This window comes from Gavia stellata, chromosome 8, assembly GCF_030936135.1.
Source record: "Gavia stellata isolate bGavSte3 chromosome 8, bGavSte3.hap2, whole genome shotgun sequence".
In the NCBI taxonomy this organism is placed as follows: Eukaryota; Metazoa; Chordata; class Aves; order Gaviiformes; family Gaviidae; genus Gavia; species Gavia stellata.
In genome coordinates, this window is record NC_082601.1 from 44,983,158 (window position 1) to 45,009,649 (window position 26,492).

At 48.9% G+C, this 26,492-nt stretch overlaps 2 protein-coding genes and 1 long non-coding RNA gene across 3 annotated transcripts in view; all 3 read right to left on the minus strand.

Moving 5' to 3' along the window:
• Positions 1-9,771: 9,771 nt before the first annotated feature.
• On the minus strand, positions 9,772-12,638 carry LOC132317439 (hydrocephalus-inducing protein homolog). Its single transcript, XM_059820807.1, has 5 exons — positions 12,515-12,638; positions 11,556-11,655; positions 10,910-11,009; positions 10,249-10,417; positions 9,772-9,960 (listed from the first exon to the last, which is right to left on the minus strand). The coding sequence occupies exons 1-5, from the start codon at positions 12,527-12,529 to the stop codon at positions 9,772-9,774; spliced, it is 573 nt and encodes a 190-aa protein (XP_059676790.1). The 5' UTR covers positions 12,530-12,638.
• Positions 12,639-12,642: 4 nt separating this feature from the next.
• On the minus strand, positions 12,643-14,183 carry LOC132317400 (uncharacterized). The gene is made up of 3 exons (XR_009484075.1): positions 14,033-14,183; positions 13,300-13,494; positions 12,643-12,713 (listed from the first exon to the last, which is right to left on the minus strand). It is a non-coding gene; the product is annotated as an uncharacterized LOC132317400 (long non-coding RNA).
• Positions 14,184-14,476: 293 nt separating this feature from the next.
• LOC132317440 (hydrocephalus-inducing protein homolog) overlaps positions 14,477-26,492 on the minus strand; it is a 69,973-nt gene continuing 57,957 nt past the window's right edge. Inside the window, exons 23-34 of the mRNA XM_059820808.1 lie at positions 24,605-24,797; positions 22,522-22,656; positions 21,773-21,982; positions 20,755-20,892; positions 19,585-19,762; positions 18,912-19,060; positions 18,050-18,183; positions 17,110-17,249; positions 16,106-16,243; positions 15,808-15,989; positions 15,266-15,415; positions 14,477-14,674 (exon numbers count right to left, since the gene is read on the minus strand). Of these exons, the coding sequence (XP_059676791.1) occupies positions 14,477-14,674; positions 15,266-15,415; positions 15,808-15,989; positions 16,106-16,243; positions 17,110-17,249; positions 18,050-18,183; positions 18,912-19,060; positions 19,585-19,762; positions 20,755-20,892; positions 21,773-21,982; positions 22,522-22,656; positions 24,605-24,797 (1,945 nt within the window). The remainder of the gene's footprint in view (positions 14,675-15,265; positions 15,416-15,807; positions 15,990-16,105; positions 16,244-17,109; positions 17,250-18,049; positions 18,184-18,911; positions 19,061-19,584; positions 19,763-20,754; positions 20,893-21,772; positions 21,983-22,521; positions 22,657-24,604; positions 24,798-26,492) is intronic.

Sequence of the window (26,492 nt, forward strand, 5' to 3'; positions counted from 1 at the left end):
GGCTGCGCATGGCGGGCCTCGTCGCCCCCAGGTCACAGGGCCACCACCCGGCAACGGCGCAATCACAATGCCCTGGGACAGGATAAAAGGGAGCATCGTCCCCTGTCCCGCTGCCAGAGGGCAGCCCGAAGACACCCGAGAGGAAGCCCATGAGGAGACGGTGGAATTACTTGGAGAGGGGGCTGAGGGAGGAAGAGCGGAGGAGGTGGGACGAGGCTGCTGGAGGTTCCCCACTGCCAGGCCAGCTCCCGACAGGGCCCCCTTCACAGCCCATCTGATGGATGAAAATCCTGCCTCAGCCTTCAGGGATCAGACAACGGCTGCTCAGGAGATGAGAAGAAGCACCGAGGCCTGGAGGTGCCCAAGGCTCTCAGGCCTCTTCAGCTGGATAAGCGGTGGCAAGACCAAGGGAATGCCTTCTTGAGGAGCCCTGCAGAGCTCGCCGTCCTCACCCTCTGCGGAGCCAGCGGCAGCAGCCGTAAGAAATGGGATGCAGAGATGTTGCCAGGGGTCCCAGCGCTTTGGAGCACCCACTGGTGCCCTGCCAGGCGTGGGAAGGATTTTCCCCCATGGTCGATCAGGCCGGGGGCCTTTGGCCACTCTAGGAAGCCCCTGAGGTGGCTCCAGGGTAAGGGAGAATAGGGCTGGGGCATCTCCTGGGAGGCGTGAGCAGCCTGTGGGAGGAGGAGGCAGGTCTTGCTCACATGCTCAGGGACTAGCCGATCGCCAGCACTGGGGTCAGGAAGGAATTTTCCCCCGGGGCAGATTGGCACCGGTCCCCGGGGGTTTTTTGCCTTCCTCTGCAGCATTGAGCACGGCCGCTTGTCAGGGCTCCTCAGGTCCCTTTTGGCTGGGTCACTCATGCACCACGAAGACGGCCTCTCGTGCCCTGCAGCTGGGGGGAGGAAGGCTTTTTTTCCCCCACGGTGGGCTAGCGAGTGTTCCCGGGGGTTTTTTGCCTTCCTCTGCAGCGCGGAGCCCAGCCACCTGCCAGGGCTCCTTTGGCCATTGTGGCTAGGTGCCTGCTGCTCCTGCTCCACGAAGGCGGCCCTCGTGCCCCGCATGCGGGGGGAGGAATCTCTCTAGACTCCCAGGGCGGGCCCCCAGGGTGGCCCCCAGGGCTTGCTTCTCCTCCTCTGTAGCATTGAGCACAGCCCCTTGGCAGAGCTCCTCCGGGCCCTTTCGCCTCGCTTCTTGCCTGCTGCTCTTGCACCTCCGAGGCGCCACTCGTGCCCTGGCTTGCTCGAGCGCTCTTGCCCAGGGCCACTTTGGAGCGGGAGCGAGCTCTGCTCTTCCCTCGCCTCCATTTCCCCAGGGGCTCTTGCCTGCGCTTGGAAGGGCTCCAGGCTCGCTGCACCATCTGGAGCTGCCACTTTTCAGCTGTCCCGGCGAGCACTTTTCATGCGTCACTGGCCAAGAAGCGCAGCGGAGCAGGTTTGGGAAGGCAGAAAGTGTGCTTGTCATCGATACGTGTCATCCTTTGGAAAATACCCCACGGTACCACACACCTCTTCTTCTTCTTGTCCTTTTGTGTGTGGTCGGGACCGATGCTCATAGTTCAAGTTGTCGCTCTTCAGGAACCAGGGACTGCTTGGCCTGTATTCCTGCTGCGACTTTCCGTGGCTCTGTGGCATTCCTTTGCCAGACAACAAGGGCTGGTTTTTTCAAGCTACACTGAAGAATGCATCTGCCTGCTCCTGGCTACACACGCGCACTGTGTTAGCGCTAGTGAGCATTGGCTCTGCAAGGGATTCAGAAAAACAACATAAAATCACACAAAACCACATAATAAGCCTTAAAATAACAAACCATAAAATAACATGTCATAAAATAAAACAAAGCAAAGTAAACCCAAACAAAGTAAAGGAAAAAAAACCTAAACTAAACTAAACTGAAATAAAATAAAAATAATTAATATAAAATACGTACAGTAAAATAAAAAATTATAATAAAACAACATAGTAAAATATAATAAAATATCATAAAATAAGAGGAAAAAATGTGAAGAAAAAGAAAAGAAGAGAAAAGAAAAGGAAAGCAGAGAAAAGAAGATGAAATGAGTAAATGAAATTAAATGAGATTAAATTAAATGAAATAATGAAATGAAATGAAATGAAATGAAATGAAATGAAATGAAATGAAATGGACAAGGAAATGATAGAATGAAATGAAATGAAATGAAAGAATAAATTGGAATAATGAAATGAGAAAATGAAAAAATGAAAAATAAGGTGAAAGAATGAATCAAATGAATAAATGAAATGAAAGAATGACAAATTTAAATTAAAGAGAGAAATGAAATTTAAGAATGAAATGAAATGAAAAAAAGTGAACTCATTAAATGAAGGAATGAAAGGAAATATAATAGTGAAATAATGAAAAAAGGAAATGACTAAAATAATTAAATGAAAGAATGAAAATAAATGAAAGACAGAAAATATATGTAAAATTGAAAAATGAAATGAAGAAATATAATTAAAGGTAAGAAAATTTCATTTCATTTTGCCATTTCTTTTCATATTTTCATTTCATGATTTCGTGTCATGATTTCATTTAATCTCATAATTTTATGTCATTTCATTTCATTTCATTTCATTTCATTTCATTTCACTAAAATGAAATGAAAGAACACACAGAAATGAAAGAAATTTAAATGACAGAATAAATAACATTAATAAGATTTAAAAAGAAAGTGAAATTAAAGAATTAAATAAAATAATGTACTATCATGCAGTAAACGAATCAAGGGAAATAAAAAATGAAAAGAAATGAAATGAAAGAATGAAAAGTAAGAATGAAATAATTAAGTCAAATAATAAATGAAGGAATGAAATGCAATGCAATTAAATGATATGAAATAATGAAAAAAAACAAAAAAAGACTTGAAAGAATGAAAAGAAATTAAATAAAATCATCAAACGAAACTAAATGAAATAATGAATTCATTAAAAAAAGGAAATCATGAACTGAAATGAAAAAATGAGTTAATGAAATAAAATTAAATGAAAAGAAAGAATAAAATAAAAATAAAAAATAAAATAAAATAAAATAAAATAAAATAAAATTACATGGAATGAAATGAAATGAGAAAAAAGAATGAAATCAGATGAAGAAATGAAGGAATTTTTTAAAAATATTGACATTAAACAAAGGACTAAACAAATCAAAGATTGAAATTAAATGGAAGAATAAAAACAATTGAAAGAATGAAACTAAAAAAAGCAATGAAATTAAATGATGAAATGAAATGTAAGAATGAAATGAAGTGAAGCAATTAATGGAAATCAAACAAAAGAGTGGAATGCAATAAAATAATGAAATGAAATGAAAGAAAATGAAATGAAAGAAAATTAAATGAAATGAAAGAAAATTAAATGAAATTAATGATAATGAAATGTAAGAATGAAATGAAATTGAAAGACTGACATGAAATGAAGGCATGAAATGAAATAAAATAAAATTAAATGAAATGAGAGAATCTATTTAAAGATTGAAATAATTAAATGGCATGAGAGAATGGAAGAAAATTATAAAATGAATTTAAATGACTATCATGAAATGAGCAAGTGAAATGAAAGGAAATGAAATGAAAAAATGAAATGTAAGAAAAATTAAATGAAGGAATTGAAATGAAAGAATGAGATGTAAAAATGAAATGAAATAATGAAACAGTAAAGGAATAAGAGAATGAAATGAAAAATTACATGCAAAGAAAGAATGAAAAGACTGTATTATATGAAATGAAATGAAATGAAATGAAATTAAATTAAATTAAATAATGAAATAACCGAAGAATGGGTTGAAAGAATGAAATACAATGCAATGCAATGCAATGAAATGGAAAAATTATAGGAAATTAATTGAAAAATAAAAAATGAAAGAAAGTAATGACAGGATTAAACTGAAGATAATATGAATGAAATTAAAAGAATGAAGTGAAAGTATGAAATAATGAAATTAAATGAAATAATGAACTTGAAAGAAAAAAGAAATTAAATTAAATTAAATCATATTAAGTGAAACAAAACTAAATGAAATTAAGTTAAAGAATGATATCAAAGAATGAAGTGAAAAATGAAGGAATTAGTTTAAATGTAATGAAATGTAATGTAATGTAACCGAATTTAATGAAATGAAATGAAATGAAATGATTAAAAAAGGAAATGAAATGAAAGAGGGAAATTAAAGGAAAGAATGAATTTAAATAAAAGGCATGAAAATAAATGAAAGAATGAAAGAGAATAAAATGAAAGAATGACTTGAAAAATGACATGAGAGAACAAAATGAAATTAAATGAAAAATGAAAAATTAAATGAAAAATGAAATTAAAGAATGCAATGAAATGAAATGACATTCAATGAAATAAAATTAAATATTTAAATGAAATTGAATGGAAGAATGAAATGAAATCAAATGCAATGAAATTAAATTAAGGAATGAAAGGCAATGAAATAAAATTAAAAAGCAAAAGAAAGTAATAAGTGTAGTAAATGAAAGACAAAAATGAAAGAATGATAGAATGAAATGAAAGAATGAATTCATGAAATGAAATCATGCACTGAAATGAAATGATGCACTGAAATGAAATGCAAATATGCACTGAAAGGAAATAATGAAATAATGCACTGAACTGAACTGAAATTAAACTAAATTAAATTAAACCAAAACAAAATGAAATTAAATGAAAGAATGATATTGAAGAATGAAGTGAAAGAATGTAGGAATGAAATTGAATAAAATTAAATGTAATTAAATATATCGTAATGTAATGAAATGAAATACTGAAATGAAATAATTAAAAACTGGAAATGAAGGAATGAAATTGAAAAATGAATACAGATTAAATGAAAAAATCAAATGAAATTGAATTAAATTAAATTAAGGATGAAATGAAATGAAATTAAATGAAATGACACGAAATGACATGAAATGAAAGGAAAGAAGGTAATGAAAGAATGAAATTAAATAAAAAGACATTAAAATAAATGAAAGAATGCAAATGAAATGTGAAATTACTAGAAATTAAATTAATTTAAATGAAATGTAATTAAATTAAATTAAGTTAAATTAAACATTGAAATTAAATGAAATGATGTTATGAAATGAAATTATGAAATGAGATGAAATCATAAAGTGGAATCATGAAATGACAATATGAAATGAAATGAAATGAAATGAAATGAAATGAAATGAAATGAAATTAAATGAAATGAAAGAATGAATTGAAATGAAAATATTTTATTTCTTTATAGCATTATTTAATTGAGTTATTTAATTATTTCATTATATCTTTACAGTATGTCTTTATTTCATTGTTTCCTTATTTTATTATTCTTTTCATTATTTCTTTTTGTTAGTAGTTCATTTTCTCATGTCACTATTTCATTCTTAAGTTTCATTTCATTTCATGCCATGTCATTTCATGTCATTCCTTCATTTAATTTTTCATTTCTTTCATTCATTTGGTTTCTTTCATTTTTTCTTTCACTCTCTCTTTTCATTTTCCATTTTCTTTCATTTTTCATCTCCTTCTTTCATTTCCTTTCTTTTCATTGAATTTCATTTTAATCTTTCATGTAATTTGCCGTTTCATTCTTTAACCAGGGGTTTTACGGCGTCATAGGGGAAGACAGGGAGTCGGACATACGCTACCCCTTCGGCGATTTAGACCGTGCAAGAGAAAAGCACCTCAGAGATGACCAGGAGGCGGCCCTGAGGCCCCTTATAAAGACAGAAATAAATGTCGGGGTGTGGAATTTGGATAAGGAGGTGGGACTCCTGTGCTCACAGAACCATTAAGACTGACCTTGGCATCTCTTGGCATCTCTTGTGCGACCCGGGGGAGTGGAGACTCGCCTGCAGATAAGGAGGGGGCCCCGTGGAGGCAGGACAGCTCTGCTTGTGGTCAGCAAAGACAGCGAGATAACAGGAACCTGAATGGGTCTTTGTTTCTTCCAAAGGCTTCGTGTCCCATCACTGACCTTTGCCTCATTACCGGTGAAATGCATATTCCAACTCACACCCTGCATATGCTAATGAAGACTACAGAGATCATGCTAAACATGTATGACTATAGCACTCGTCTCTCCACCCAAATCATGCTACACATCAAAGATGTGGGGGGGAACCTCGTAGTTTTTGGGGATGAAAGACAGAGAAAATGATTGTTAAAGTGGGAGAGAAGAACCTGACACCTGACGGAGCAGTCGACGGGCTGCGTTCTCTTCCCCCACCCCAGGCAGGGACGCCTCTCTGGGTACGCGCTGCGCCTCCCACCCTCCGGGTGACAGTTATCCCCGGGTTCGTGTATTACTGTCAAGTTTGCTAGCAAGATTAACCTTAATTAGTAGCACTATTGCAGTTAGTGAATTTATCAACAGCAATCTCGAATCTGGTTCTGTCGCTTTCAATAAAATAACTGATTTTCATTTTTGTGCACCTGCTCAGTGCAAGTCCTTTCTCTGGGGCTCTGATAAACGAATCAGTGAAAGTCCCGGGACTCTGACAGACAAATTTTGAAACCACATTCCTTTTAACACAACATGAGGCTGATGAGGAACCGGAAATAACAACCCACACCGTTCCTTATTCCCCCACCGATGTAGCAAAAATTCAGGAGAAATACTCAAGAGAATCAGGAGAAACAGAGACAGAATATGTGTGGAGAGTCTCGCTTACGGGTGGGGATACCATAATGTTGTCCAAGGAGGTGCCCAGGAGTCACTCAATTATGGACAGAGAATGGGGTTTATGAACACAGGAGGGACTAAGTCTCAGGGAAACCTCCGAAGGATAGCGGGACAAGGGGAACGGAAACAGCAGCATCCCACAGGCCCCTGTTCCCAAACCCATCAAAGAAGGATGCTGAACACTCGGGATCATAGGAGATACGCTCTGTGGGCCGAAGGCATTGCAAAAGGGATTCCAAGGGAGGTCATGGACAAATTGCCCACGCCTAACCTGGAGGCATTAATCAGGACATGGAAAGGACTCCAGGAAAGCCAATGGCTCCCTCCTATCCTGAGAAAGGCCGGAGCCAAACGCCCTCTCCAACCCACCGCATAGGGACTTGATTGATTTAAGGGGCCCTGGTTTGGGAAACTCCCCTTAACCTGTATGCCTGCACAGCCACCGATGCCCATAGAGGGGAGCATAAAATTGACACTCGGTGCATTATCCCTTCCTTTTAAAACCGGTCCTCGTTGGACTGGGGTTTCTGGTTTTTTTCTGTTCTCTTTTAGGAGGAAATATCACAGGTGGTTAGAGAAGACCTACAGTCAAGCCTATAATGAACAGTGATTGTGAGCATTTGCAGCCGGCGTAGATCGACAGGCTAGTAACTGCACAAACCATAGCTGCTGGCTCGCTGATCTTTGCGGAATGTGTCTATTGGCACCACAAACGTTGGTTTGGGGGATCCTTTTCCTCGCCCTTACTGCCACAAGCGGCTGGGGAGATGAGGCCCCAAACCTTGCCTGGGAAATGATAAAGGGCTTTATGAGAATATGGGGGCAACCGGATCAAGGAGGATATATTACTTTACCCCGAGCAGCTGAAGAGGGGCTGAGATTTTTCATGATGCCGGTGAATTTGAGGTTTATTTTGAACACGACTAATGCCACCTCTCTTACATTTTTGGCAAAGAAGTGGACGACTGTAAACCCTGATAGCCAGGTACGATGGAAGGGTAAGCCACTGATGGGAGGTGACATCTGTGAAACATGGAAGGAGCCTCCTAATTTGTCGAGGAATGCCACGTTAATGAATCTGCTCTGTAATGTTACCAGGCCTTTGTTTAATGTAACGGACCTGTCTCCAATAGAAGGATCAAACCCTTTGTTACGATGTGGCAATTTGTCTAGCGGTAATATTAATTTTGAAAACAGTAATTGTCAGTATCCATGTAGACCTTATCCATGGGATCCGATGCTCCATCCTCTCCAGAAGCCTGATGCCTTTGAAGCCAACTATACCACAAAGTGGGAACCAAGTTGGCGCATCCAGCTCCCCAAGAGAACATAAAGGTCTCCAAAAGACGGAACTAATCTGATCTGGGCCTGGTCTGGATCTACCACAACGCAACCGCCCCAAGACCCTCAATTCAAACCACCCATTAGGGGGGCACCCAGTCCTCTTTTTAACTGTACCAAGGTGATGACATGTGACACTGGACCTGGAGATCCTCCTGAAACATGGTTGATTAGTAGGCTCAGGACCCTGATCAGAGATATGTGCACCTGTTGGGGATATGCATCAAAAGGGTGGCAAAATCAAGATTCACCTTGTAACACCACCAATACCTCCTACATTCCCTCAGGCGGCATGCCACATACGCATTGTCCTATAAAGGGAACCCCCCGGAGACAGAGCCGCAAATAACTGTCGTAAGGTTTGCTGACCATTATAATTGCAAGGCAGCTGTATACACGGCTCCTCTGGGATTGGCTTGGGGATGTTCCGATGGAAAGTTCTAGTCATATTTAACACTGGAACAACGTGCGGGATTGAAGTGTGGTGTTGGAATCCCCTCTTTGTGTCCCTCTAGAGTATTTAGTTTCACATCCCACCACCACAGAACACACACAGAACACAGTAATAACCCCACAGCACGGCCCGGGTGGGCGACACACGGAGTTGAGATACCTGACTGTTATACCCCAGGGATGGTAATTTCTTTAATGTTGTAAAACATGTTTATCCTGTATCACAGAATCACTAAGGTTGGAAAAGACCTGTAAGATCATCAAGTCCAACCATCAACTAACACCACCACCATTAAACCATGTCTCGCAGTGCCACGTCCACAAGTTCCTTGAACGCTTCCAGGGAGGGTGACTCCACCACCTCCCTGGGCAGCCTCTTCCAGTGTTTCACCACTCTCTCAGTAAAGTTTTTCCTAATATCCAGCCTAAACCTCCCCTGGCGCAACTTGAGGCCATTTCCTCTAGTCCTGTCACTAGTCACTTGGGAGAAGAGACCAACACCCACCTCACCACAACCCCCTTTCAGGCAGTTGTAGAGAGCGATGAGGTCTCCCCTCAGCCTCCTCTTCTCCAGACTGAACAACCCCAGCTCCCTCAGCCGCTCCTCACAAGACTTGTGCTCCAGACCCCTCACCAGCTCCGTCGCCCTTCTCTGGACACGCTCCAGCACCTCAAGGTCCTTCTTGGAGTGAGGGGCCACAGCATTCGAGGTGCGGCCTCACCAGCGCCGAGTACAGGGGCACAATCACCTCCCTGCTCCTGCTGGCCACACCATTTCTGATACGAGCCAGGATGCCTTCTTGGCCACCTGGGCACGCTGCCGGCTCGCATTCAGCCGGCTGTCAATCAACACCCAGGGGTCCTCTTCTGCGGGGGAGCTTTCCAGCCACTCGTCCCCAAGCCTGTAGCGTTGCGTGGGTTTGTTGTGACCCAAGTGCAGGACCCGGCACTTGGCCTTGTTGAACCTCATACAATTGGCCTGGGCCCATCCATCCAGCCTGTCCAGATCCCTCTGCAGAGCCTTCCTACCCTCCTGCCCAACTTGGTGTGGTGTGCAAACTTGCTGAGGGAGCACTCACCTTACTCTTCCTTCTTCACACTTACTCTTCCTTCTTTTTCCTTTTACCCCTTGTTTGAGAATTATATAACTATACAGGGAGATAGGGATATTCTATCACTTTTGTCTGCAACTGATAAAGGATTTCTATTGACTCTCCCGGTCACTTGGTGTTAAGCTCGCCTTTATTTCTCTGCAGGGGATCACAAAACCAAAACAGAACTTGTCCTTTAACCCAGGGCTTTAGGACTCAGCTTGCAATAGAAGGTGCAGGTTTTCTTCTTGCCGTTCATCCTGGCACTGAAGTTGATGAGCGAGGCAGGGTAAGTGCTGGACTTGCTGAACAGGGCTTTCACTGACACCCTTACTGGGATGATGGCAATGGTCTCGCCTCCTTCACAGATGCTGGGCTCAATCACCTGCAAACGGAGGAGGGGTTGGTAAATACAGCAGAGGACAGCCTCTATCTCTGTCCCCTGATGCCACCCCAAGTCCCCATCAGCTCACCCTCCCTGCTTAAACGCCTCCTCCAGAGCCAGAGCTTCAGCTCTGCTTAGGAAGCATCACAAATGGTTTCTGAAAGACTTGATTGATTTCATATGGATGAGAGAGGGTTCCCCAAATAAAGCCTTCCTTCCTGAAGACACAGGTCCTGCTTACACTCCCAAGACACGGTGTGCTAACACCGCCTGGCCCAGGCAGCTCACCTGGCACTGCAGGATGGGTTTGTCCTCAATGCTCATTTCCATCTTGGGGTGGAAGAGCAGCTGGACCTGCACGGGGTGCCCGGAGGCAGTCAGCACGCCCTTCTGCGGCTGGAGAGTGAAGTGGGATGCCAAGTCACGTATGTCGGTATCCATGGTTTCCAGCTTGAAACTGGGGTGAAAGGGAAGGAACAGACCTCTGCAGTTAAAAATACCGGTGCCACCAGCACAGCCGGGACTTTGCATAGGACCATAAAAAGTAATACAAGGTAAAGGGTACAGCTCTGCTCGGGGAATCCCAGATCTTGACACAGAGAGCAGACAATCAGCACTGCTGTAAGCTGACACCAAAGTTCTTCATTCCCTCCTTTCAAGAGTCTCATAAAGAGAAATGAGCTGACCCTCAAAGGCGGCAATGAATCTCAGCAGTGAGGGGCTTACATTTCAGGGTCTCTCCTTCTGGTTCCTGCTGAGCTGTGAAGAACTGCTGGTGCGTGGCTGGATGCTCTATTAAAGTATTTGAGATTAGAGAGCCCAGGTTTTGTATTTACTTGCACCATGAGGTAGCCAGCATGGGAACAAGTTCTAACCATGGACAGAAGGAGAATGCAGGCCTGGGCAGGTGGTGGCACCATGCACTCATGGACCAGGCAGCTGGACCCACCTGCACGCAATCTCGTACTTCCCTTGGTTCTTCAGAGTCAGCACTTGCTTTGCATCATCCAGGACCTTAAGCATCCCAAAATCCACGCTGCCACCTGCACCTGCAGAAAACCTGCAGAGAGAGGTAAGAAATGGTGAGTATTTGTGAGCTGCTGCAGACTACACCAGGTGACAAGATACAGATTTGGAGTTCTCAGGTGGCACAAACCCCTTCTCGGCAAGTTTCCCTTCTGGGAAGTTTTCTCTAGCTACTTTGCTGCCCCTTCCCTTACTCAGAGAATATCTGCAGGGTTTAGCAGCTAAGGAGCTCGCTTTCCATCTCCTTGCTTCCAAGCACAGATCCAACCACTCTATGTGCCATGCCGAGCCTTCAGAAGTTGCCAACTGCTTGTTCACATCACTGTTGTTTCAAAGCCCCCAAATCCATCTGCACATGAAGTTGCACACTTCAAAGTTTGGAGGTGGGAGACTCAAGGCTCTCTCTGTGCCCTGACAGTGCTTCACTCCACGCAGCTTGGAGGATACATGCGTTACGTATCCGTGCCACGCTTGCATGGTACCCCATCCCGTCCCAAGTGCTTTGGTTGCCCACCTGCCAAGGCAATGCCATGCACCCGGACTACTTGGCTTCGGGGGCATCCACTCACCTTTAGACATGCTGATGCTCAGAGCAACATCATACACCTCCGCAAGGATTTGGATATTTTCAATCTGAACGATCCCCAGCATGTTTTCTGCACCTGAAACCTGAGGTGGAAGCAAACAAACACTGCTTGGACCATTCTCCTCAATTCTTTTGCTAGACAATATACGAGGAGGCCTTGCCTCTGCCGGCTGCTTCCACCATGGCCTCCCCTGCTTGACAAGCATTTGTGGACTCCCAAGCTTTCCTAACCTGTTCATCTCATGGGCTGACCCAGCGAGATTCTGACGCAGGAAGAAACCCTGTCAGCCCACCTCGGCACTCCTCTAGCAGCAGTGTTGCTGCTAAAGCGCCCTGGGAAGCAAGGGGATGTTAGAGCAACCACAAGAAGTGTGAGGTGTCCCAGAGCATTGACGACCAACCCTCTCCTCTTCAACCACCCAGCACCCTCACTGAAACACAGCCCCTAAACCATGGGGAACAAAATCCCAGGCTGAGAGTTTGTTGCTCTATGTTAAGAGCCCCAGATGGACTCCAGGATGGCTGCAGGGAGCACACCCAAGTCTGGACAACCAAACGACAGCATTCAACCATGCACAGCAGCAAATTTATGCATGGGCTCAGGATGAAGCCTTGTAACCCAGACGTAAGCCATGCAGAGGCAGCACCTCTTCCTGAGGTGCTGTACAGCAGTACATCTCTTCCGGACTCCACAGAGTACTTGCCCTGTGAAGCTCAGCTACAAGAGCACCCTAGTAGTCACCTAGTTTCCAAAACGTTATCCTTCAGTGAGAGCTGCTTGCTGCTAAGGGCCTGGCCCTCAGCAATGCAGGTAGAAAGGAATCTCGGGAAGGCTCATCCTTTTGCCCTCTTGGCAGGGTACCCTTCAAGCACAGTCTCCCTCCCTAGGAGCACAGCGATCACTCTGCCCTGCTCTGCCAGGGAGGGCACAGTCCCCCTCACCTCTAGTCGGATCATCTTCTTAATGCTTAGAGCCTTCGTGGCCTTGAAATAGAGATGCACACCAAACTCTGTGCGGGGAGCAACGATGCCCTCATCTTGTGACGTGGAGAAGTCCTCGCCGAGGTTTTCCAGCCCACTGACCCACCAGGCCACGGGCAGTGGGGTGCTGTTTTGCAGCACCAGGGTCTCGCTGTCCCTCCTGTAGAGACAAGAAGACACTCAGCACTGGTTGCTCGACGGTCATGCTAGCCTTGGAACTGAATGCAACTTGGAGTAGCCCTAGCCATGCGTATGAAACCATACTTTAATTGTTTCTCTATGTCACAAGTCTGAGAGGTGAGGTCCTTGGGGGGCAGCTTGGTGTTACAAGTGTATCCAACAGAAGGGAGATAAGGAGGAACAACTGGACTGCTCTGCAACCAGCAGACAAGATACAAATGCATCGAGATGCCCATGGCACAGCATTGCTGGGGGGCTATGGAGCTCGTGGCTGTTACAGGATATCGAAGCCAGCGAGGAATGGTGAGCAAGAGACTGGGAATTGCTGGGAGAAAAAGGGATGCTAGCCCAGCCAGCTGGGCAAAACCTCCCTGGCCTCTCCCTTGTCCCTGCCCCAGACTCTTCTCAGGATCCTACAGACTTCATATGCAAGAGTGCATTCAGGGCCCACAGGAGCAAAGATGGCACCAGGCTGCAGTGAAGTGATGGAGATGACAATGAAGTCCTCCACTGAGGCCCTGTTGCCACAACAGACATAAAATAGGTGAAGGGCTTTGCGTTATTACCTGTCCCATGTCTTTCTTCAGTGCCTTCCTCCTCCTCCTCCTCTCCACATTCAACTTTAGAGTCCACCTTGCTGGACTGGCTTTCATCAAGAATGGAGGAGGGAACGACTGAGTTATGGGATGAGATGGTGTGAACAATCCCAGCAGAGTGCTTTCTTCCTTGATCTGACAGAGACTGGACATCTTCAAAGTTTGCTGAGGAGGAAGGACATGGGGAGGGAAGAGGAGGGTGAATGTGGCCAGGCAATCTGCTCTTGCCATTCGTCACTTTGCACGGCCACGTGCAAAAGACGGAAAACTTCCCAAGAAGAGAAACTCCCAAGGCAGAGTTTCCCTGCCCAGGCTGTCTCTGCCCTCAGAATTTTGAGCTTGTGCTTTTGTTACTGGGAAGGAGCGAATACAAAAGAGCTTGTGATATTAGACCTGGTTCTACCGGCTGAAGAACTCATCCAGTCCTACTCTTTGTGGATGAGGGACACAAGGGGATATCCTGATTATTCCCCCAGTCCATGGTAGGCAGATATGAGCTTGCTTAGACTGCACGCAGGGCTGGTAGAGGGTGCGCATTCCAAGCCACAGACTTTCACCCGGTAATTCCTCCACCAAGCTGGGGAACTGGTGGCTGCTAAAAGCATGGGCTTTCCATGGAGAATGAGGTCACGGAGAGCTCAGGGGAGGTGGGCTGGACTCCCTGCTGTGTCCACACTCAGGACAGCCAATGCCAAACCCTCACCGTTGTCCTGGCCTGCTGGTTCCCCAGTCTTGCGCTTTGCCTGCTCATCCTGCAGTCTTTTCTGGTCCTGATAGTACTCCAGCACCTCTGGGGGCAGCTTCTCACCCGGGGCATGTGGAAGCAGCAAGAAGGTGGTGTGGCAAACGCAGTCCTTGAGCATCCGCAGGATCTGTGTGCGTAGGGAAGAGAAACCATAGACGGGATGTGTTTCTTCACCTCCATCCCATGAACAGACTCCCCACCCAACCTATCTTCTCCCTCATTCCTTCCTCCCAACAACACAGACTATCCAACCCCGCCACAGCCTGCCAGCCCAGTTGGCTAACCCTCAAATGCCACCAGATTTTGCCCTGGGGACTGCCTCCATCTCCCCGGCACAAGCCTGGGAACGCTGGAGCCCTGTGGAGCTACAGGAGTATGCACGTGCAGACCAGACCTTCCCTCTCACCTGCTCCTCAGCAAGTACTGCTGGTCGAACTCCAGCGAGTAAAACTCGATGGGGAACTCGCATGGGTTCTTCACCACCACCGTCCCCTCCGCCCCACAGCTGTACGGCAGCACCGGGGGCAGCAGGGCAGCAGGGGCTACGGCACCTGCATGCTGGCTCTGAGTAATTGGGATGCATCCTGCTGTGAAGTGGAACTGCGTATTTGGGGATCAGATGGATCTAAAACAGACTACCACATGTTTCCACTAGTCATGAGGGAGCGCAACGCTCATAAGAAAGGTCCTCATGGGTGGACTCAGCTCCCACAGGACTCAGGGGCTGCTTCACCTCCTTCTTCAGGGTTATGTTGCCCAGACACAGTCCTGGCTCTGCTGCATCAGGGAAACGTCAGCTACGTGAAGGAGGCAGAGGAGCTCTCACTGGCTAGAAATAAGGGTCTTCCTCTCTGCTCAGTGCTTGGCTCTGGTTAAAGCCAGAGACAAGATGGTTACAGCCTGCAAGCACGCCCATGCAAGGAGGAAGATGAGGGGAAACAGGCAGATTTCCCCCCATGTGCTGAGAGGGAGCCACACCGCAGTGCCCTGATGCTCTCTGTGCCAGCTCCCCATTGGCATTTCAAAGACCCTCTCAGAAGAGTGCGCTGCAGGGGAAACTGAGGCACCGTGGGTACGGGGCTTGCAGAAAGCTCCGTGTGCAGGCAGACCTCATCTCCTCCTCCCTGTGCTGGGCTCTTGTTACCACACTGCCCTGCCACACCTCCTGGGGGTGACACCTGCCAATCTCACCTCTTCTGGGGGTGAAAGCCTGACTTGCACGTTGCAGTGCTGTCCTGGGGCCAGGGCTCCAGCCGAGGGCAGCACCTTGAAAACACAGGGCTTGGCCTTCGACTCCTGCAGCAGCTTCTGATGCACCCTCGCTGGCAAACGTTTGTCCACCTGAGCACAAAAAACAATTGTGGGAGGTCTCCCTGGTCTGCGAGAACAGACCCTCAGGTCCTGCAGTGCTCTGAGATACTGTCACGGTGCTGAGAGCATCCACATTCAAACCAGCCGCGGCCACCACTGGTCTAGAACTGGAGGGAAGACACATAGGCAGGGCAGGCAGATGGGGAGGCACTGTCCTTGGAGGAGGAATGGGGGAAGATGGCAGACAAGTGAAGCACCAGCTAGTGAACAGGTCCAGGCGAACCCGATTTGCTCGGTACTCTCTAAAGCTTCCTCAACGAGCTGTAGCCCAAGTGCTCAGGCAGCCACAGGGGCAGAAAAGGCAAGAGAGGCAAAGAAAACCCAACCAAGAAGTTAGGCGCTACACGTTGTCTGTGCTTTACCTTCTTAACAGGCTCATTCATGGTGATGAACCATTTACAGGGGACCTGGAGCTGATTGTGGAGCTGGGCGGTTTCTTCCTGGCACTGCCCACACTGGACAGCGGAGAACTCCAGTCTGTCCCTGGAGAGGCAGAGGGACGGCACAGTCACGTTGGCACGGAGGTGGACGTGAAACGTGGGGCCTCTTGCTGCCTAGTGAAGGACAGAGCATCCAGCTGAGAGCCCAAGTGACATCTACTGCTGTCCCCAACCTGCTGCCTGCCCCAAAAGGTGGTGTGGGCACAGGGAGGCAAGGGACCGTGAGGTACCTTGATGGGCAGGAGCACGTCCACGGCTCCCAGTGGCAGATTGGCACTTGGTGGGTCGAAGCGCACTTCAAATGTCTTGGTCTTGCAGCAGGGCAGGTGCTTCACAGGGTCCAGGTCTACGCTGAAACCTTGAACAGATGAAAATAAAGCAGCTGAGACACTCAAGCGACAGGAAATGTGTCACAAGCACGTTAAGGCCATACGGGTGTCCTGGCTGGTAGCTCTGTGAAGAAGAGGGCAGCTCTTTGCCTCTCTGGAGAAGCCTGCCACTCTTTCTCCCTTGCCACTGCTCAAGGAGAAAGGCTTTTCACAGCCAGAATCCAAGGTTCGCATGGTCAAAAGGAAACATAATAGCTGACGAGCACCGGTAATTCCTTTATCAGGCAACCCAGGGAAGGATGCGCAGACCTCTCCAAAGGAGAACTTCCAACTACGATTCCCACAGGCTGTGGTGCTCCCTGGAAAACAACTTAGAGGAGACACCTGACCATCCTTCAGACACAGCCAGTCACTGTCTGATGGCACTGCAGCCTTACCTCAAGGCCTGTTTCGCAAGCCTATTTTAATACACCAGAGGACCTCACAGGCTGTTTGCTCAATAAAGGCTGAACAGAAGTGCTGTGACATTATGAACTCTAAACCAAAGCACTTCCAAACCACCAAGGGGCCATCTGTTTGCAATGCAAACCCACTGCATGCACAAAAACTCAGATGATGCTCACGGTAGCCAAGAGCAGAAGATGCTCAGAGGTGACCACAGTGATCAGCACATCCAGCCCCTGCAATCACGTGTTAGGGCAGCCACAGGCAGGCCAGGTCTCTGAGCACTGCTGGCCAGGACAACTCAGGCTCCGAGGCACCAAGCAGGGGGTACTAAGGAGGACAAAGCTATACAAATAAGCACTCAGAAAAACTCCCCATGTCCAGTGGCTTAAGCTAATCTGTCAGAGGCAGCTCCTTCAAGCCCACGTGAAGTCTCCCCAGCACTGGTTACCTGTGTCACACAGGACACGTCCGTCGGTGTGAAAGGACACAGGGAACTGCTTGGTGTTGGTGATCTTCATGACGTGTGTGTGGATGTTCCTGAGAATGACATAGCCAAAGTCCAGGACATACTCCTCCGGCAGCTCAGCTCTGAAAGGAGGAGTAAGGAGCACCCTTAAACCACAGCCTGGCTATGTTTCCAAGTGGATGGAAGATGCAAATAAAGTGGGTATTTCTGTATTTACTGCTGTAAAAACTCAACTCTAGCCAGTGAAACCCGAGCCTTACCACCTGGTAATAAGTCTTTGGTAAGTCATGGGCAGTGTAGGTCCAAGGCTTTTTCCACTACCAGTGGGACCTTAACAAAAAATTCGTTTGTACTGCTCTGCAACCAGATCTGTCCCCAGAGGAGCACTGGTAAATGCAGTAATCAACACCTACAAGATTCATGGGAAGGTCCTTTGCCAGAGTAATCCCACTCACGAAAACACCTAAACAATCTGTTTTGCAGAGCCTCTTCCTCCTGAACTGGAGCCTACGGTGCCCGTCCCTCCTCATGAAGGAGCAAAAGGAAGGACAAGTTACTTAGGTAAGCCCTGCAGTCCCACCAGCACCCAAGCCACCTGATGTAGGGCTTGTCAAGGCTTTATCAACCTGTGCCATTGCCTGCTCTTTTTGCTTAGTGGGATCTGTTAGTTGGAACAAAGATGCCAGCTTTGAGCTGCCTCTTTCAGAGGTGGTCAGCAGGGATGCTGTCTGTGCTGTTTGGATGGGCTTGACGGTCAGCACTGGACCCCCTCAGCTCCAAGAACAGAACCCATCATCGGTGGGGAGCTGAGTGCCCAGCTATTCCCAGCTCTGCAGGCACAAGGAGCTCTCAGGAGCAGGGGTGTGCCGCCGGGTGTTACCCTCAGGGTGCCTGGAGATAGGGTACGGGAGTCCCCACTAACTTGAGAAGCCTCCGACGAGCACGCTGGTCAAAGGCAGTCTCCTCAGAGGGACCGGAAGCGAGAACTTTCTGCTGCTCCAGGGCGTGTTCCTCCATCAGCACCTGCTCCGTCTGCATCTGCAGCCGAGTGTCGAACTGAGGAAAGCAAAGACAGTGGCTGGTTAGCAAAGGCCCTTCCCAAGGGAGAGGCTTGTCTATGAAAGAGGATCCCACCCTGCTTTGTTGAGAGGGGCGATGGGGTCCTCCTGTCTCGCTGCTCAGTCTCTGTGACACCTCCTGCTCTCTTAGACAGGACCTGAACTGGGGGGAAATGAACTCCAGCATCTTTGCCTGTCCGGTCACTGTTATAAAAGCTGATCTGGCCAGACAAACAGACAGACAAGCCAGGAACCTTTCAGCGCTCCAAGTATTTGCCTGCCCCCAGCCACTGCCAAAGCAGCTTGGACAAAAGCTCTCTCCAAAACGGAACCACAACAAAGCTGGTGCCTCTTGGAGACGAACACTGACAGCGCAGTCCCAGGGCGCAGTCAGGCTGCTGCTATGAAGCTCTGTAAACCTGGCAGGGCTTGGCGTGTGAGTCACAAACACCCCAGCGATGACCTGCATCTCCATTCACAGAGTACCATAAATTCAATCACATGAGCATGGTCTTCAGGATCTCTCCCTGGGGTAGTCCGGAAGCTGGTGCATCTACAGGAGGGACAACTACCAGAGGTGGGCAGCCCCCGGGGCAACGCTGAGATGATGCGTGATCATGGCCAGATGCGGGCAGGGAGGTCCCAAGTGCCAGCAGGGTACCGGGAAGCCTGCTGCAGGGTGCAAGGGGCCCAAGTGACACGGCGGGAGGGTGGCACGTGACAAACGGGGCAGCAGCCTTTCTCACCACGGTGCCCGAGTCGTTCGTGGGTGGCTCCACGGCCGCAGGCTCCCCCAGAACCACTGCTTCGACCCTCTGGCTGTCTTCTTCCACCTTTGCTGTCACCTCGGAGGATCTTCTCATACTGTTTGTTTCCTGAAGGAAGAAAACATCCACAAATAGAAGTGTGGGCGCAGCACCATGCCCACTTAAGCTGGGAAGTCCCACTCCCCCGATGCTGGCCTCTCCCAGAAACAAACTCCTCGAGCAATCTATGCAAAATGGATGCTGCTACTCCTCTCTGAATCCTGATGTTCACTCCCACCCATCTTCCGCCCCACAGAGGAGCATCTCATCCCCTGCAACGCGATGCAAAGCCAACCCTGACAAAATCCCTGCCAGCCCGCATTACAGCTTTCCCAAGCTTTTCTGTCTAGGCATCATCTTTGCAGGCCACCAACAGATACGCTGGCAAGCTCTGCAGGATGGTTCCCGGGGCAAAGCCCACATGGGCTCATCTGCTAGACACTCAGGAAGCAACCAGAGGGTTGAGTGTTGGTCTGACAGCCCTGAAACCTCCAGGCCTGGTGGAGATGGGTGGGAGCTGCCCTATGGGCATATGATACGACATGGGGGAAAAAGCCGGGGACCTACCTGGGGAGCAGACAGGCAGTGCTCACCTTTGGTGTTCTCGGGCAGGTCCAAGTAGGTCCTGGGAAAGATCCCCTCTCCTTTGAGGGAGATTTCTTTCGGCTCCAGGTGACCCACTTGGACCTGGAAAGTCCTGCAAAAGACTCCCGGCACTCCTGGCAGGTAGTAGACTTTCAGCACTTGCTCCTTTCCTGGTCCAATGTAACCCTGCAGGGCACCAGAGAAGAGGGAGGAAATGTAAACCAAAGAGGGATTGGTGGAGGGATGGCTCAGACGATAGACACGCTGAGAAGAGAAGGCAGGTTCTCAAAGAGAAAAAAGCATCAGACAACATCGCCTTCTAGCTCTCTTCTACCCAAAAGCTCAAGTCTCCTACACCAGGATGCACTGTGTCCTTCAGAGGGCCTGTAGGGATGCATTCTCACAGCACAGACTACCCTCAGCATGAGCACACCTCTGCTAGCAAGAGCCAGACCGAAGAAATAAAAGCTCTTTTACCAGCTGCTGTGGAAGATGAGTGAACTGCCTGCACTCTCAGCAGACCCAGCAGCTCCTCTCACAGCATGTCAGTGGTTCCCAGGCTGCTGTCGAAGGGCCTCACCCCTTATTAACGACCCCAACCAAACATCTCCTGCCTGTGCGGTTACACCGAGGGTGCACGAGCCTATCTGGACTCACGATGACCCGCAAACATACATCTCTGGAAACGCAGGAGCAGAGACCAGGATGAGATCTCAGGAAGAAGGTGTTGCCAGGAAGGTCACCTCCTCTCCGGGCTTCCAGAAGGACTGTCCGATCCCCGGGCTGGGCTCACGCCAGCCAGGTCGAGAGCAAACTCAAGCAGATGGCAACATGGCTCGGGGTGACAGGACACAGCCGCAGCTTTCCTCGGCTCGCCCTCTGCACGCGGGGCTGGACCCTCAGCTCCCCGCTCCCCTCCACGCTGCAGGGACAAGCTCCTGAGCGGGACACATCCTGCCACTTGGTCCCCCGAGCCCTTATCCAGCGCACAACACAGCTGCAGCGAAAGCGAGCCCTGTCAAGCTGCCAGGGCCGACAATGCTGCTTACGGCAACAACTGCGCGGGTCTGAGCAGAGCTGTGTGTTGGGAAGCTCGCAGGAAGAGGGCATCTACAACCCTCTCCTAGGCAGCCTGACAAAGGGCCAGGGTTAATCGCTTGTGCTACCTCCGTACTCACCGTGCTGGGCACAACCAGGGGCACGCCGGGCAGAGGGCTGTTGGCAGTGGCCGCGCTGGGGCTGAGCACCGCGAAGGTGAAGCCCACCTTGCCGCTGTTCTGCAGGGTGACCTCTGCTTTGGTGACTTTGTTAAACAGCTGAAGAGAGGACAGAGGAGCGGGAAGTTACAGACACAGGCCTGATGCTGGGCATCTCCTTCCTCTTTCATTGGCTTGAAAGGAAATGAACACAGCACAGCAGCAGGGACTGCAGAGGACATATGGGCACTTGACTCTCCCGGGTTAACCCGGGGAACCCACAGCCGCTGGGTACCTCTTAGCCCGACACAGGAATAGATATTTACGGCAGCACGCAGAGGTGCAATAACAACCATGTAAAGACCAGTAACAAAGAAACGAGGGGATACAAGCCCTCTGCCCTTTAAGGTGTCATCCAACATCTAGCTGAAACAAAGAAGGAGGCATCGAGGCATTTCAGAGGAAAAGCCATCTGCATACAAGTACTTGCAAGCAAAATACCAGCAAAAAGGGAGACAGACGGTGCAACACATGCAGGGCCAACAGCTGGAAATATCTGTGGGGTTTTTAACCAAAAAGAAGTAAAGTGGGGATTATTCTGGGACATTCTCTCCAGCTTCAGTGACAGGAAGCCCAAGTTAACTTCCTCCCTGGTTTATTTTGTTGATTAATCGAGAGCACTGAAAAAGAGCATCTCCTTGCACCTCAGGCTTTAGGAGCGGATCAGTGGATGGATGTCTCAAGGCACGTCCCTCTGGAGATCACCGCTGGGATCCTGCCTGCCCCAGGAGGCAGCGTTAGGAACCTTGAAGAAGAGCAATTCCCAGCTTTGGGGGGGGATGGAGATGGCCATTAAAAACCACCTTGGATGCAGGACCTATCACTCAAAGGTTGTACAGCTGACAAAGTAGCTGGGAAGGGGAGAGACCCCTAGACCAAGGTCAGCAGCAACCCACCGGTGATGGTTTTAAAGACCGCTGCCAAGAGAAGTGCGTGGTACCTTCAGCCCGCAGTCGATCTCCGTGGTGTCTAGGAGGTAGTCAATGAGCGAAGCCTCCCCACTCAGCCCGATCTCATAGGTCGGGCCTCCCTCCACCTTGCACAGCGCCGTGACGCTGGCCACGATGTTTGCGTGGCCAAAGAAGGTGAATGTGACCCGCTCGCTCTCGCCCGGCTGCAGCACACCATACAGCGGCAGGATGTCAAAAACCTGGAGGGAGGGGAGGAGAGATCAAGATGTCAAGCATCCAAATTGATGCAGAAGAAGAGCCATGGCTTGAAGCAAAGGACAGACATGACTGGAGGGGCCTGTTCCTCAAACACAGGCAAAATCATCCTAATGTCATCCTGCATCCATGACACTTTCCACTGGAGAAACCATGGGAAAAATCTCCCATACTCACTAACTAATACATTCATTAATACAGTACATCAAAGTAACTTGGGATGTCTCCTCTCTCTCTCTGATTTGCATGCTGCTCTCTCAAGATGCTGCAGCAAAATCTACTGCAAAAATTTCCTATCGACCACTTGATTAGTAAGAGCAGGACGAATAATGCCCTCCATAGGTGCCACACAGGTAACGTCCTTGGTCAACCCTACGACATGTTCTGCACGGCCTCTCCAATGACCGGTTGCTTCAGCAGTGCTGTGCGACGTGCTGGGAGGGCTGTGACGCCACTCTGTGAGCAGCGCCGAGGGCCACCAGTGGGAGCGGGGGCTACATAAGCAAGTCAGATTCCCACTTACCTCCTCCACTCCCAAGGTGAGGGGCTCTGCCTCCGTGAACGGCATCAACTCCTTGATCTTCACCCGGCTCTGAGTCTCCGCAGCACCCTCCATCTCTGCAGCACCTTCCAGCTCCGCAGCAGTGGACGGCAGCAACTGGAAAACAAGCACCATGAGCTGCAGAAAGCAGCTGCCTGGTCTGGGTGAGACCACTCTGCTGCAGGCTCCACCACCTCACCAAGCCAGGAGCAGCTGAGATGGGACCTGGGCACAAATCAAGCAGGGGTATGTCCCTCGCATCAGTTGAGCGTGGGTCCGAGCCCACCCACAGATGAGACATGGGCTCCATCTGCACTTCCTACACGCAAGCTTGCACGAGGAAGCTGTGTGCGCCCAGCACTGAGTCCTGGCAGAGACCTCAAGGGTACTTTGCACCCTCGTGCCAGCCTGGCTTTGCTCACTCCTGCCCGAGGAACACACCGAGAACCCCATGCCTTGACGGGTTAGGTTTCTGTGACAAAAAGAGGAACACAACTGCAAGTGAGATGTATTAAAAACAGGAAAATAAGGACTTAGAAAGTGCTCAGCACAACTATCCCGTTTCAGATGGTGCTTAGGCTTCATCTCATGCACTCATCGGTGCTGGAGAGCTGAGGATCTCTGCTCGGTCATTCTTCTCCAACAGCACCTTCCTGAAGAAGGCAGCTGAGATGTTTTTCTGTCTTGCAGCAGCCAAGAGCTGGTATTGAACCTCAAAGGCACCATGTCTCAAGAGGACCCTCATCCCTGGACTTCTGACCCCTATTTATAAAAGAGGGCTTTGCGACTGCTCTTGACATTTAAGAACACCCCCTTGTTCACTAATGTGAAGAAGTGCTTTGTGCTGTGGCCGTGACTTCAGCAGAATCTGCAAGAATATTTACAGGACATCCTTAGACCTAATCAGAGGCTCCATCTCCCCAGTAGATAAAGCACTGGGGAGGGAAGAGTTTTCTCTCATCTCAATGCTCTTTCTGTTGTCTCTACGTTTTCAAGCTTAGCAAAGCTTTGTCAAGTGTATATTCCCAAAGATGCTAACCCACATCTTTCCTAGGCCTGTGGTCTCCCACCTCCCCAGGGAGGTTATATGGCGATTGCCTTGATGGAGTGACACAAGCAGGAGACCAAACTGCAATCTAGAAGCATCCTTTGAATCCAGAAGAATCCTTTGAAGCAATTTTGGATCCTACTTAGCCACGTCCACTTGTATTTCCCTGGTTTACTTCCCATGCATACATGTCAACAGAGCACGAAATAAAGATCTTTTCATGCTTCTATCCAAAAAACATTCAGCCACACTATTCTTTACGTCTACAGGGTATCATTTCTCCTGATTCAGAAAAAATGTGCAGAGTTACAACATTAAAACTGCTGATATTTGGATGTAAGCATGTGCAGGTCCCCTCCTTGAACTTAATGTCAATGCTGGCACTTTCAGAGCCTCTCGGGCTCTCTTACACCCTTTTCCATGGCCCTAGGAGCAGCCTCTGTCCCACATGATGCACAACAAGGTGCCAGCTCCCACTAGTACCAAGGTCAAGCTCCAAAGCAGCGAGGTTCACCAGGAAGGTCAGCACATCAAAGGCAACTTTGTCTGCAAAGCCTTCTTTTATAAAAAGTCATCTCTGCGGCCATCACTGCAACACGGGCTCTTGGGGGAAGGCAGAAGCGTGAAAGCGGGTGGCTCCAGCTGGGCTTGAGAAAGTGCTACATGCAGATCAGTACTTGGCACAGCTTGAGACAGAAAGGAAACTGGAAGCCCTCACATCATGATGCAGATACAAACCTCCTTTGATGTTGTAAACAAAAAAACCCAAAACCAAACAAAAAACAAAAAAATCCCAAACCCAACATAAGTCAGGAGAATCTGAGTGGCCTTCTCCAAGCAAAACTGTCCTATTTCTCCCTCCCCAGAAGTCCCGTGTCCAGCCGCTGGCCCTGCTGCCCAGCCCGCTCTCAGGGCATGTGGCAGCAGGGCAGCAAAAAGGGAGGTTGGCACGAGCACGGCTTTTCAGTGGAAAGCTGGGGGAGGCAACACAGATGGTAGGCAGAGAAGAAAATCTACCTTTGCTTCCAGGGAGTCATCTCCAACTGCTGGCTCTTGGGCAGGATCCCCCACTGCTGCCAGGGCTTCGGCTGGCTCCTCCGCACCCCCGTCCCTGGAGCTGCTCTCTGCAGATGCTGAGCGCGCCGACCGGCCTCCCTCCTTCTTAGGTGGTTGGGCTTTGATGAAAAATTTAGGTGCTGGAGGGCTGAACCTGGAAAAGAACGTAACTTTGGTCACAGACCTGCAGTGGGAGGAAGGGGAGCCTGCACCAGCGGCCCCTTGGCAGGATGCGGCCCCTGGCTGGGCACTGGTGGTGTGAGCTCAGTGATGGGTCTGACCCAGCAGCTCCGAAACCAGGATGGAGCAGGACAACGCTTGGGGCTGCCCAGGGACGATGCTGGTATAGCAGCTGTGCAGGCAGCTGGCAACTGGCTGCAAGGAGAAATGGAAGAGGACAGAGGGGAATGGCTTGTAGGGAGGTAAAAAGTGCAGCAGAAAAGAAGAGACACAAACTGTGCAAAAAGGTGAGGCTGAGATGCAAAGGGGCAGATCTGGACCGCGATGAGCCAGTACAGACCCACCGGTGCCCTCCTGAAAGCACCCACCGCCGCGGACCATGCCTTCCTCACCCAGAGGGCCAAAGCAAGAAATTTTGCAGCTCTACTACACCTTTATCCTGAATATTTCCCCTGATAATTACCCGCAGCCACAGGTCACTACGAGCAAGCAGCGATGCTGGTGGCTTTCTCAAAGCACCATCAGGCAGGAGCAGGGGTGGAGCCCGCAGCCTGCTGTGCCCGGACCGGACAGAGCCCAGCACCGCTCGGGGCACCCACGGAGCCCAGCGTGGGACACCCTCGCACGCGCAAGGCAACACGGAAAGACACGTCAAACAATTCCAAGCAGGGGCTCGCAATTAAACAGCCCATTGATCCCTGATGAGTGCCAAAGCAGCAGCGATTAGTACTTTGGGGAAGGAAGCTCTGGCCATTTTTAATCAATATACAGCAAACGTCGATGACATCATTCAGCTCCCTGCTGTGCCGCAGGTATTCCCCGATCCCAGAACAATGGCTCCAACAGCACCTCACGCTAAAAGGGCAGCAGCTCTGCTGAAAGAAGGTTGGAACCGACGTGGCATTTACCGATGGCGTGGTTACCTCCCCAGCAGTTTCTAAAAGCAAACTGGTTGAGGACCAATTTGGCAAATGATTCAGCAAAGCAGTTCTACGGCTCGTTTTACAAACAGAGCTGAGTTTATGGTTTGACCAACATCTCTCAGGAAAAAGTACATGGTATAACTTTTTCAAATGTTCCCAGGTGACTCAGATTATGTTCCCTGTTTCAAATCGCACAGTAACTCTGCTCCTATTTCAAATGCCACGCACTCGAACCATGCCTGCCTGTCACCGTGCCTATTTGCAAGTGTTCCCCATAGGCAAACAAGGCAGATTTTTTTACAGCAGCCTGGGTGCTTCCTTCCCAGCTGGGAATTTGGTGCCTTTAATGACACGCTCCCAAATGAATATTTCTCTTTAGCTTTGTAGCTTGTTATTTAAGGCTGGTTTTCTTTTCTGGATTAGAGGCTCTGCTCTTCACAACCCCCAGGAGGTCTCACCTGACTTGGCCTTCCTGCAACCACATGCAAGAACAAGGCTTGGCCCAGGCAAGCTTCCCCAAGCAGGGACCGATGAGCAGCGGTGCTATCACCCCTCCCCAGCCCTCCCTCTGCCTCCTGCTGGGACCCCATGGGGGACCCCAAAGACAACCGCGGCACTGTCTGCGTGGAAGAACAAACCAGGACTGGAGGGGACGAAGGCGTTCGCTTGCCCCTGCAGAGCGTCGCCCATCTCCAAGCCCATCTGCACAACCTTCACTCCTCTCATCCGAGGCACCTTAATATGTG

Coding starts and splice junctions, on each gene's coding strand:
- LOC132317439 (XM_059820807.1), bottom strand. Junction 10,418..10,909: donor AAGTACGAGATTGCGTGCAG/GTGGGTCCAGCT, acceptor CTTTCACCCCAG/TTTCAAGCTGGAAACCATGG. Junction 9,961..10,248: donor AACCCATCCTGCAGTGCCAG/GTGAGCTGCCTG, acceptor CTCCGTTTGCAG/GTGATTGAGCCCAGCATCTG.